The following is a 10,822-nucleotide window of genomic DNA, read 5'->3' on the forward strand; positions in this document are numbered from 1 at the left end:
AAATAATTTAAAAATTGTGTCGATAGTTTAATTATTCAATAAACTTCCACATTATATTTTGATAATATGTCAAACATTTCCATGTTATTTCTTGGGAACACTGCTTCATTTTGTATTTTTATTTCTAAAATTTATTATGTCAAAACATTTTTAATAACTAATTTTAGAGGACAGAAGCAGGGAAAGAACGAGACACCACCGCAAACAAGAATACAAAAAATAACAATGGAAAGTTTAAATAACTTAGAAATACTATAATTTATATTTTAAAAAAATATTTTTTACTGGAAAGTAAAAATATTCTCATAAAATAATATGTTTGGTAAAAGAAAAATTATTTTCTGTAGAAAAAATAAAATCTCAAGAAAAATAGGTATACCATTTATAAAAATGTCTGGGAATGAAAAGATTAATTTTACCTAACTTTCTCTCATTCACAGAAAACGTTGGAGATTGATTTCCTTGAGTGACAAAACTTTGCTCTGGGCGGAGAGGGGAAATGGAAGAATTACGAAAACTAGAAAAGGTACAGAGGATGCTGGAGTTCATGGAATCACGAGGAGTTTCAAACTCCAATCATCACTCTAATCGCTTCCTCGCTAATTTCATTATCTTCATGATCCAACCCTGCGGAGATCTTGCCATCAACGACAAGTGCTCCGTACTTTCCCTTTTTATTCCCACTGTAAGTTCCACTCTTTGCTTTTTTCATTTCCATGATTCGAAGTGAAATTTGAAACTGCTTCGTTTCCCTCTTGGAGCTCTCATCTTCGTTCCTCGAGGACGCGTATCAACACCATCATTTCACCACCACCAGTGAACAAAGTTCTGGTAATGCACTGCCATGCCTATTTTATCGTGTTCATGTGTGTGTTTTTTTATTAGTTTTACTGTTTTTTTTTCTACATGTATCGGATAGAATGTTCTGTATCCAGGATCGTTCTTTATCTGGCTCCTGTTAAAAACTTATAAGAATAGATGTACTATTGGCGGCATTATCATTTATTTTGCTTAGAGATAGTAGTAGTACGATTTTTCTATCCCGTTTCGTGATTTCTTTGAGATGGAAAGGACACTAGCTGAAATTGGTTTTATACTACAAAGTTTGCAACTAACTATGAAGCACTAGTCTTTCATTTGCTTCACACATAATTATCCTACGCGTCTTTTGATACTCATACCCTCTTGGATAGCGATATTAACTATCAATGGTTGCGGGGGGTGGTGCATTAAATGCCTTCCACTGCTGCATTACCATGACTTGTGCTGATGTTCATTTGATACAATACTTTTTAAACTTGTTGATCATATTTTTTTTTTCATTCTTTAATTCTACTTTTGTGATATTTTTGAGTTCTACCTTAGGTTTTCAACAAAGTCCTGTAGGAGATGCTTTGCTTAGTTGCAATCAGAACGAAGAATACAGTTTATTGCAAAGTTGTAATGATAACATGCCCGTGGTTGGGTTGGACTCCATGGAAATGGCAAATTCTACCCTTGAGGATTTTGTAAGTGTATATTTTGTTATAATGCTTGATTAGGTAGAAAATGTGAGTATTCTTAACAGAAAAACTTTATTGGTATCCCTATAATATCATGTTTATGCCATCAGTTACCACATTCGTTATTAGATGAATAAAGTGGCATACATCGGGTCTGCACTGAAGCTTTTTTCACTACAAACAATTTACGAGAGTAATTTTGTGGAAGGCTTGATACCATTTAATTAACACTCCATGCTTTTAAAACTTGCTTTGAGATTCGTATCTTAATGTGAACTTTTCTTTTTCAGTGCAGGTCTTATTTAATGTTTCATGGATTGGATGTAAGCAAGCCACAATATATCTTCAAACACTTACCTATTCTTTCATTCACAGAGAGCTATATTTATCAGGTACATGCTTGATTGATGTTATTAAATTCGGTCACTCTTTTATTATTCAAGTCAATTATTGTTTTGAAGTTGTAGGGTTCATAAATGTGGTTCCACTGCATCTGTGGAGCTGATCAATGGTCCCAAAAGGGGAAAATAGATAGATCTCCTCAAGCCAGATGAAAGGCAACGCAGAGCCATTCCACATGTTTCAGGATTAATGTCGTTATAGCAATTGAAATGACAGATATTTTGTGCTATCATGGAGTGACTGGTTAAGGCGTATCTCTTGAGTGTGAAGTAACGATGGTGATAACTGACATTGAACTGTATGACTCTATTGTTTTGGGCTTGGCCTATATAAGGATCATCATTTCATCTGTCAAAAGGATATCAGTTATCTTCCTATTAACAGTCCTAATGCACATGTGATACTTCCCATTTCCAACATGTGTTCTATTGGGTTTGATGTCTAACCTAGGTTCACAAGCGCTTTTATTTGCATTTTATTTTTGTTCAAGTGTCTCATCTCAGCAAAGTCAAAGGTGAAGTAATGCACTCTAACACATGAATACTATTATTAAGAAACTACGCACTCCTCAAATTTCAGCAAAAGCAAGATTTGGTTGCTTAAATTTCACTACCCTGTGCAGCCTTTCAATGGCCGTTTCTTGCATTAAGATGCTCAAATTCCTATTCTCATACCTAAATGTTTCGGTGGGTTACTTGGCCTTTGAGTTTGTGAAGGTGTAATTTTTATGCAATATTGCATTCAACTAATGCATGAGGATGAAGTGGACCGTTTTTTTCCTATTAGGAAGCATATGTTTTGACATTTTTTTTTCATATTTGTAAGTGTTACTTTGGGACTTAGTTATATATTCCAATAGTAAGTACGAAATCTGAAAAAGCTATTATTTTTACTAAGAACCCGTCCCTGTTATCATGCAGCTTGATAAAATGAATGAGAAATTGCTACAAACACCCAACAATGAAAAGCATGTATTTGGAGCAAAAGATAAGGTGATTGATTTATTCAGTGGCAATTTGAATGTTGATGATTAGGTACTAACTTTCAGTTTTCTCATGTAATTTAATTTTAAATGTAGAGGGAAACCGAATTATTTGTTTCTTGCTTTTCAAACGACCCACTTAGACCACTTGTGACTATTCTTGAACACAAAGGCCTTTTGACAGAAAGGTTTTTATTCTGCACTCTTTTTCCTTACATTTCCCAGGGAATAATTAAGGTTTAGCTTAATTTGGTTCAATGTTCTTTTTCCTTGATGAGACAAGGATAAGAGAAGAACTTAGACATGGAGAAGAGTACTGGGCTCTCGAAAGAAAACTTTGTTCTGCGCTAATAAACAAGGCGGAGGTATACATAATTCCTATGCACTTTTCGTTTTCTTCAGAGTGTATATATGTTGATTCAAATCCTTTTTAAAGTTTCTTGTTTGTAATATATTCAATTATTAATTATTGCTACTCAGATTCTTGTTGAGGATGTGATGAAGGCTGTTCATTTAAAGTCTTTTGATTATCGAGTGCTAAATCTTCTTCTCTACGAACTGCAAGGGACTAAGGTACAACTGATTAGCAAAAGATATTTAGTAGATATTGCATTATTCATCTCACCTTTGACCTGTGCACACACATTTTCTGAGGTAGGCATTAATTTTCTTCAAAAATATTGTCAGCAGCATGAATTTCTACATAAAAAAACAAAATATTTTTAGCTAAATGTATGAATTCAGGATAATTGTGTTCTTCTGAATCTTTTTGGAAGGTAGAGGAATTGCACATGGAGTTTCTCTCAATTTCGGAGTTCCTAGTGGAAGTTTCTGATGATCTGTAAGTACTATCTTTTGTTTCAGTTGGTGCTGCATACCATAATATCCCATACTTGAGCAGGATTTTGTTGTTATTATTTATATTATTTTAAGGATTCACAACTTGTAGGTATTAAGTAAATTCATCAGCAAACTTCTTTATATTATTTTAAGGATTCACAGTCTGTACAATAGAAGTAGCAAAGTTCTTTACCCAAAAAAGAGTCTAAGACAAAAAATGTACTCCCATCTCCATTTTCAGATAATACCAAACTTATCCTTAATTTTTTTGTTGTTTCTTGTTACTTTTCTACTTATAATCTTATTATACATAACTTTTCTGTCCTGATGTTGCAGGTATGATTATGAGGTGTGTTCAATTCTCCTAATCTCTTAACCACCATTTGTTGTAATGTTTTCTGAGTCCTGATTTGATTGAAAACCGTCGTTCAGGATGACGTGTTAGAGAACAGTTTCAATATTTTGCGCATGTTTATCCGAATATTTGGACCTTTAGCTGCTCCTGCTATGCTGGTGAGAATTTCAAACTATTTACAAATAGTGCTGTTAATTTATATAATTGCTAATGGAAGTCCATATGATCTGTTGAAGTTTATTGGTTGACTGAACCATCTTCATAATGTATGCAGCAGCAAGATTAATATCCACCTATTATTAAAATCAGAAATACTTGAGCAAAACACTCTGACACTTTTTTAAACACACACACCATCACTACTAGGCCCTTGTTATTTAGCAGGACTAGCCTTAGACCTGTGCTGAAAATAGAGTGTCGTTTATGTACTCGCATTTCTCTTAAAATTTGCTGATCTACAGTCAAATAGATACAGTGTGGTCAAGCATTTCGCATTCTTATGTTTTGTTTTCTTTCAGGATTGTTGAACTAAATACCTAAACTAATGTGACATGTTATTTCTTGTTGTCATGCGTAACCTCAAGTGGCAAACATGAATGAGGGAGTAATGAATTTATGACCACTCTACCACCCACTTTTACAGGGAGAGGAGGTGCAATTAGAGTTTGGAGTCAAACCTTGTCAAGAAAGCATTTGCTGATTGTGTAGTGAAATAATATAATATTCTTGTTAGAGCCTTAGAGAGCATTGTCATTTCTCACGTATATTGAGAGAAGAAAAGCTCTATCAATCTAATTTTGATAATTCTGTCATATTTTTTTACAGGGTCTGTATTGGTTATTTGCCTATATTAATGAGTTTGTTTTATTCCTGCCTGATAATTAAAATTGGCATAATCATAGTAGCTATGTAACATATACTTAATACCTTTGAGATATAACGTCAAATTCTATTCCAGGCAAAACACATTAGTGAGGCTGAAGACAAGTATGAATGTTTATTGAAATCACTTGATCCACATCTCTCTTTGAACTACCAGAAAAGATGTGCAGAAGCCACGAAAGAAGGTAATTTGCTGGAGTCAGTCATTCTAGCAGTATAGGTATAAGATAACAAAACCATGCCCGCCCATTATTCACTGGCAATTGAATTCTTTTAGGTGGAAAGGTATCAGAGCATCCGCTTGGCACTTGGACTTTTCCAACCTTGATTCAGGATGAAGAATTGTATAGATTAAAGTTGAAGTCAGATATTTCATGAGTATGAACTTGAACTGTGTCCATCAGGTAATCCTTCAAATATAATGCTTTCACGTTCTTGTCTTTCCAATGAAACCAGGATCCAGCACAAGTGATGAGTTCAAGTTGATATGTTGAAATTAAAAGAGAAAAGAGACACATGCAATATGGGACTTGCAAAAAGATAAACTTAAAAAAGTTATGTTGGTGATTATCTGTTTATTTTTCAAACTGTGTTTTCTCTAGCTGGAGTTATTGATAGTGGTATTTCAAGGTGACGCATAAGGAAAGTAAATATTGTTTTTTTTTTATTCTCCTGGTTTTTAAGGTAGATGCTTCTGTCTTCTGATGTATAAAGGGGAAAGAAATCAAAAGTAATTTTACTGATCATAAATGCTTTTATATGAAGAATTAGTTCAACAACATTGTAGCTAATATTAATGCAAGTTTGACCTAGAGTTTTCTTTCAAGATAAAATGTATTTAAAAAAAATGTAACTTTGGCATAACAATGATTGTTCTAATAAGACTAACCAAATACATGTGTAACCATTCTGATTTTATCATTTATCGATAATGTGAACTATATAAGGATTCTTTTGGATTTAATCAAATGGAAAGAGAAAATGTATTGTTCAATAAAATTGTATTTTTTTTTTGGTTAAAGAAAGATACGAAGAAGTGTAAAATAAGACTGCATGACATGACATATAAAAAAAACGTTACATGATGGATTGTATAAAATATGTGGTTAACTTGAAAAAAGATTGAAGTAGGTTTCATTTTTTATAGATGATGATTTAATGCGAACTTAATTTTTCTTATAGTTTAGTTCTTCAAAGTTTATAAGAACTTCTTATCACTTTATGACCATGACCATGCATATAATTTAATCAAGTTACTCAGTGACTGGAGAGATTATTTAAAGTTATAACAAAAAAAAAATTAAAATGTATGCTATCAGATCTTTTATCAAATAATGTTTCCACCTAGTACATGATATTAAATGAAATTGATTCTATTAAATGGACTGTGTAAAATTGATTCTGAAGTAACATAATATTTTAGAATAACATTAATTTATAAAAAAATAATAATACTAATTTATATAAATTAACGATAAAACTTATTATAAAGTTTTTAATTCATGAAAAAAAATTAAAATAGTTTTAAGTCTAAATTAATTCAGACTCATGATTGATTTCTCAATCTAAAATCATATATATAAATATTTATAAAATTAAATTCCAATGATTGCACATACCACTTACATTTGAATTTTATTAAGGCTGTGTTCGTTTGGAGTGATTTGGGGGAGATGATTTGGGGGAGATGATTTGGGGGAGATGATTTGAATGGATTTGAGTGGATTTGAGGGTAATTTTTTTGTTGTTTTTTTGAGTGGATTTGTGGGTAATTGAGAGTGGATTTGGAAGTAAAGTTTGTGAGAATTAGTGTAGGATTTGATTGATGTGATAGATTTTAAAAATTAGTTTAATTGATATAAATTAAAGATTACCAAAATGTCCCTAGTTATAAAATGTTATTTATAAATGTTATATTTAATTGTAAAAATGTTTATAAAGAAAAAAAATTATGAATAATTTATAAAATTAATGTTTAAAAATTAAAAAAACTAAATAATCAATTTTTTTTAATAAATTAGAAAATATAATAATCAATTTATTAAAAAAAATTAGAAAATATAATAATCAATTTATTAAAAATAAATTAAAAAATATAATATATCTAATTTTATTAATATTAAAATAATTATAAAAAAAACTTGAAAAAAAAAAAGGAAATCGCGTAACCTGTTACGTGAACGCGTAACCAGTTACGCGAACGCGTAACCGGTTACGCGAACATGTAACTGGTTACGCGTTTCCAGCGTTTCTTAACCGAGGGCACACGCGACATTTCGCTCACAATCCGCGCAAATCTCTTCACAACCGCGGGTGACTGAACAGTGCAACCATCCCGCGTTTCATCGCAAATCCGTTCGCGCATTTCACTCCAACCGAACGCATAACGAGCTGAATTCTTCGCTCGCAAATTCGCATGAACAGTAAATTCGGTTCATGCGAACACAGCCTAAAAGTCAGTACCCAATTTTTAGAAAAACAAATCCATTCATGCATTTATGCCAATGATTTTTTTGTTGGTATATATTAATTAAATAGTTATAATTATTGTTACTTTCTTTATACTTTATTTTTATTTATTACATTTCCTAAATGGCATAACTTTTATACTATAAAAATACAAAACTAACATGGTTCCTCAAATTTGAGGAAGGTACATGTACATATTAGAGAGACAATTCACTGTCCTTGTTTTTTGCATTACATTTTTGTCTGAGAGATTAATTGAATTCCAAATTGGAAATCTCAGAAATATTATAGAAAACAATAATATATTATTGTACTTTTTTTTAGGAAGGTACATGTGCACATTAGAGAGACAATTCACTGTCCTTGTCTTTTGCATCACATTTTTGTCTGAGAAATTAATTGAATTCCAAATTGGAAATCTCAGAAAAAATATAGAAAACAATATATTATTGTACTTTCTTTGTAGTGGTTATAAAAACTAAGAAAAATCCTATTCAGAAAAATAAAGCGAAAATAGTTTACTGTTTTAGTAAATAAATATTTTTTAATCTTCTCAATGTAAAATGATATCTACAACGTCTAATTCTTCGCTGTCGTTTTCCCTATCTGTTTCTCGGTGACAGATTTGGCAAATTGCAAGCTGTGAAGAATCTTCAAACCTGAAAAAGAAAACTGATAAAACAAAATACTCATGTACTCTTTAACTTTATTTTTGTTTTAATTTGTGTGAAATAAACTGTCTATCTATTCTTTTACATTTGAGTAAACTCTAAACATTTTTCAAATTATAAGCATTAATCACTTTAGTTTTTTATTTTTAAAAAATATATTTTTTATTTTCATAGATATAAATGTTATAAATTTTATAATAATGACAATTAACTTATACTTAGTGTAAAATTAAGGGTTAGTATAATAAATTTGATGTTATATTTTTTCACTCAAAATGTGCCAGAACACATGGGATTAAATGATCTATAAAAAAAAATAAAAGGAAAAAGTGGACATTTTTTTCTTTTATTAACAGATAAAGAATTTCAATGCTGTTGTCTAATAACACCCTAAAAGTGTCACCACTGACTTGTGGGATATATGACTGTACAAATTTGAACAATAAATCTACCCAGTTGTAACTATTCAATTAACTCTTGAAAACAGGGTTAAGGTCACTAATCACTATATAAACAAAGTAATGATTTTTTAAAATTCATGCTGATAGATAATATAAAAATTCATAACCAACTTTTCTATTTATTGTATTAAATTACATTTTGCATTTTTAGCACATGTTTGGATTGTAGAGAAGCTGAACTTGATTATTCTTTATTATGATCCAAAATTTCATGAAGTTCCACACCGTTATTCACCTATCATAAAGTATTAAACATGGTAACCTCAATATGTACTGGTACCATTTATGGTGTCAAACAACTAAATCATTATGCCAAACCACTAAATCATTGTAACTTCTTAATTAGACGTTATAAATTTCTTCTTTCACACAACTTTGTTCAGTACAGAGTTGAGTTCTTTTTGTCTTTTAGGTCAAATAGATTCATTTTCTTCTCAGTGTTAATGATACTTTCTTGTTTCCATAGCATAGAGCACCCCTTTACTTGCATGAGTAGCCATAATCTGATTGAAAACTCGCAATTGTAAAACGTTAATCAAGTCAAAGATACTCAATGCTCAATACCGTGACACTCCAAGAACTGTTACAAAAATTAGATAGCTTAATAAATGACAATTTTAACTACCACCTGCCAATGTGTGTTTTTAAATTTTACCCACTTATACACACAAGAAAAATTTCTCTTTCCACCCTGCCACTTAGAATCAGTCACAACTACTAATAGATCACTGGGCAATGGGTCCTTGATACTGATTTGGATTCTCCCATTTTGTTTATCTCTATTGAACTGTTCCTTTCACTTTTTCTGTCACAGTCTGCTCCCTCTCTCGCTGTCCATTGTCTGCTGTCTCTCTCTCTACTCTGCCAACACAACGCGCACCCTCTGATCGATGCACATCCTCTTTCTTCTCTCCATAGGCCACAGGAATAAAAAGCATTCATCACTCACAAACCTAAAAATAAGTTCCAAAACCATTTTATTTTTTCCCTCTCCAACTTGTAGAGTATTATCACCATCTCTCACAGCTCAGTTAACATTTCAATTTATTATAAGTGTTTGGGTATAGATTGGGAATGACATCAAGAAATGACATGATAGGCATTCATGATAATGGCTTCATTCAATCCAATTCAGAACTCCACAATCACCATCTTGCCTGTTGCAATTATTATTACATTTCTACTGCACCATCTGCTGTGTCCAGTTTCTTGTTTCATGCTCCCACATCATGCAATTCCTCCAAAGGTAGGCTTTAATAGAAGTCATAAATTTTGTGTTTGTTGTTGTTTAAAAATACTCAGTTGGGTTTTTGTTTTATGCAGGACCCTTCGTATGAGGAGAAAAACAGATTAGGCTCAATGCCTCCTTCTTGCCACAACAAGTGCAACCAGTGTCATCCATGCATGGCAGTGCAAGTTCCATCCTTACCTACTCACAACCGAGTCCACCCAGCAGGTATTTCTCCGAGTTCTGCAATGCAAGGTTTCCTTCTCCAAGGTAACAGCTATTCCAATTACAAGCCAATGAGTTGGAAATGTAGTTGTGGTGACCACTTTTTCAACCCTTAAAAATTGTATTATGTTCTCATGGAGATAGATTACTGTCACAGCTGTAGAATGAAAAATTGTTCCTCTTTTTTTCCATTTGATAAGCCACCGACAAAATTTCTGTAAACCTCTGTAGCTGTTTATGTTGTTCTTTTTTTAATTAGGAAAGTTCATCTCACTACCAGGTGAAATTATTTTATAATAAATAATGATATACAATATCAACATGAAAGATCGATTTTACTCCAAAATTTGTTTCTTAGATTTATTTTCTTATATATTTTTGTGTTGAAGGGTCAATGAGATTGATTAGTTTTGCATAGAGGGTCATTTGCCGCAGCATTTATCTGTGTGTATTGAAGTTTGAAATTGGACAGAATTTGTTAAAAGTTGCAATCTGACTTTATGATTGTGTTTTGAATCTATTTTTTTATAATTTTGGTATCTATAATAATAATAATGATCTAACAGGTTGTTGGAGAAATATCTAAGTAGGTACTGAAATCCAAATATATTATTAGATTAGTTGTTGAATACTCTTTGTATTATTTGTAAGATGCCATAGAAGTAGTTGTATCCCCTGTACTGAATGGAACCTGTAATTGTAACAAAGAAGAATGAATTGCAGTTTTAATCCCCTGTAAAGCATATGACTCCTGCCACCTTTATTTGTAAAATGGAATATTGGTTGACTCTATACCAGAAATTGA

The 10,822-nt window shown here is 31.7% G+C and overlaps 2 protein-coding genes across 2 annotated transcripts; both read left to right on the forward strand.

The window, feature by feature from the left end:
- Positions 1–423: 423 nt before the first annotated feature.
- Positions 424–5,744, forward strand: LOC148193792 (uncharacterized). Its single transcript, XM_088099133.1, has 13 exons — positions 424–685; positions 762–831; positions 1,366–1,508; positions 1,793–1,894; positions 2,825–2,896; positions 2,983–3,074; positions 3,170–3,251; positions 3,367–3,459; positions 3,663–3,727; positions 4,063–4,075; positions 4,159–4,239; positions 5,040–5,148; positions 5,241–5,744. The coding sequence occupies exons 1-13, from the start codon at positions 500–502 to the stop codon at positions 5,339–5,341; spliced, it is 1,209 nt and encodes a 402-aa protein (XP_087955259.1). The 5' UTR covers positions 424–499; the 3' UTR covers positions 5,342–5,744.
- Positions 5,745–9,316: 3,572 nt separating this feature from the next.
- On the forward strand, positions 9,317–10,374 carry LOC124825435 (EPIDERMAL PATTERNING FACTOR-like protein 1). The gene is made up of 2 exons (XM_047298042.2): positions 9,317–9,810; positions 9,888–10,374. The coding sequence occupies exons 1-2, from the start codon at positions 9,670–9,672 to the stop codon at positions 10,131–10,133; spliced, it is 387 nt and encodes a 128-aa protein (XP_047153998.1). The 5' UTR covers positions 9,317–9,669; the 3' UTR covers positions 10,134–10,374.
- Positions 10,375–10,822: the final 448 nt, after the last annotated feature.

Source organism: Vigna umbellata, chromosome 9, assembly GCF_029865625.1.
Source record: "Vigna umbellata cultivar VRB3 chromosome 9, Vumbellata_1.0, whole genome shotgun sequence".
Lineage (NCBI taxonomy): Eukaryota > Viridiplantae > Streptophyta > Magnoliopsida > Fabales > Fabaceae > Vigna > Vigna umbellata.

Excerpts from the sequence above, each read along its gene's own strand:
- LOC148193792 (XM_088099133.1), top strand. The coding sequence starts at position 500 with ATGGAAGAATTACGAAAACTAGAAAAGGTACAGAGGATGCTGGAGTTC. Across the intron at positions 4,240-5,039 it reads TAGCTGCTCCTGCTATGCTG|GCAAAACACATTAGTGAGGC; the intron begins GTGAGAATTTCA and ends ATTCTATTCCAG. Across the intron at positions 5,149-5,240 it reads TGCAGAAGCCACGAAAGAAG|GTGGAAAGGTATCAGAGCAT; the intron begins GTAATTTGCTGG and ends GAATTCTTTTAG.
- LOC124825435 (XM_047298042.2), top strand. The coding sequence starts at position 9,670 with ATGATAATGGCTTCATTCAATCCAATTCAGAACTCCACAATCACCATC. Across the intron at positions 9,811-9,887 it reads ATCATGCAATTCCTCCAAAG|GACCCTTCGTATGAGGAGAA; the intron begins GTAGGCTTTAAT and ends TGTTTTATGCAG.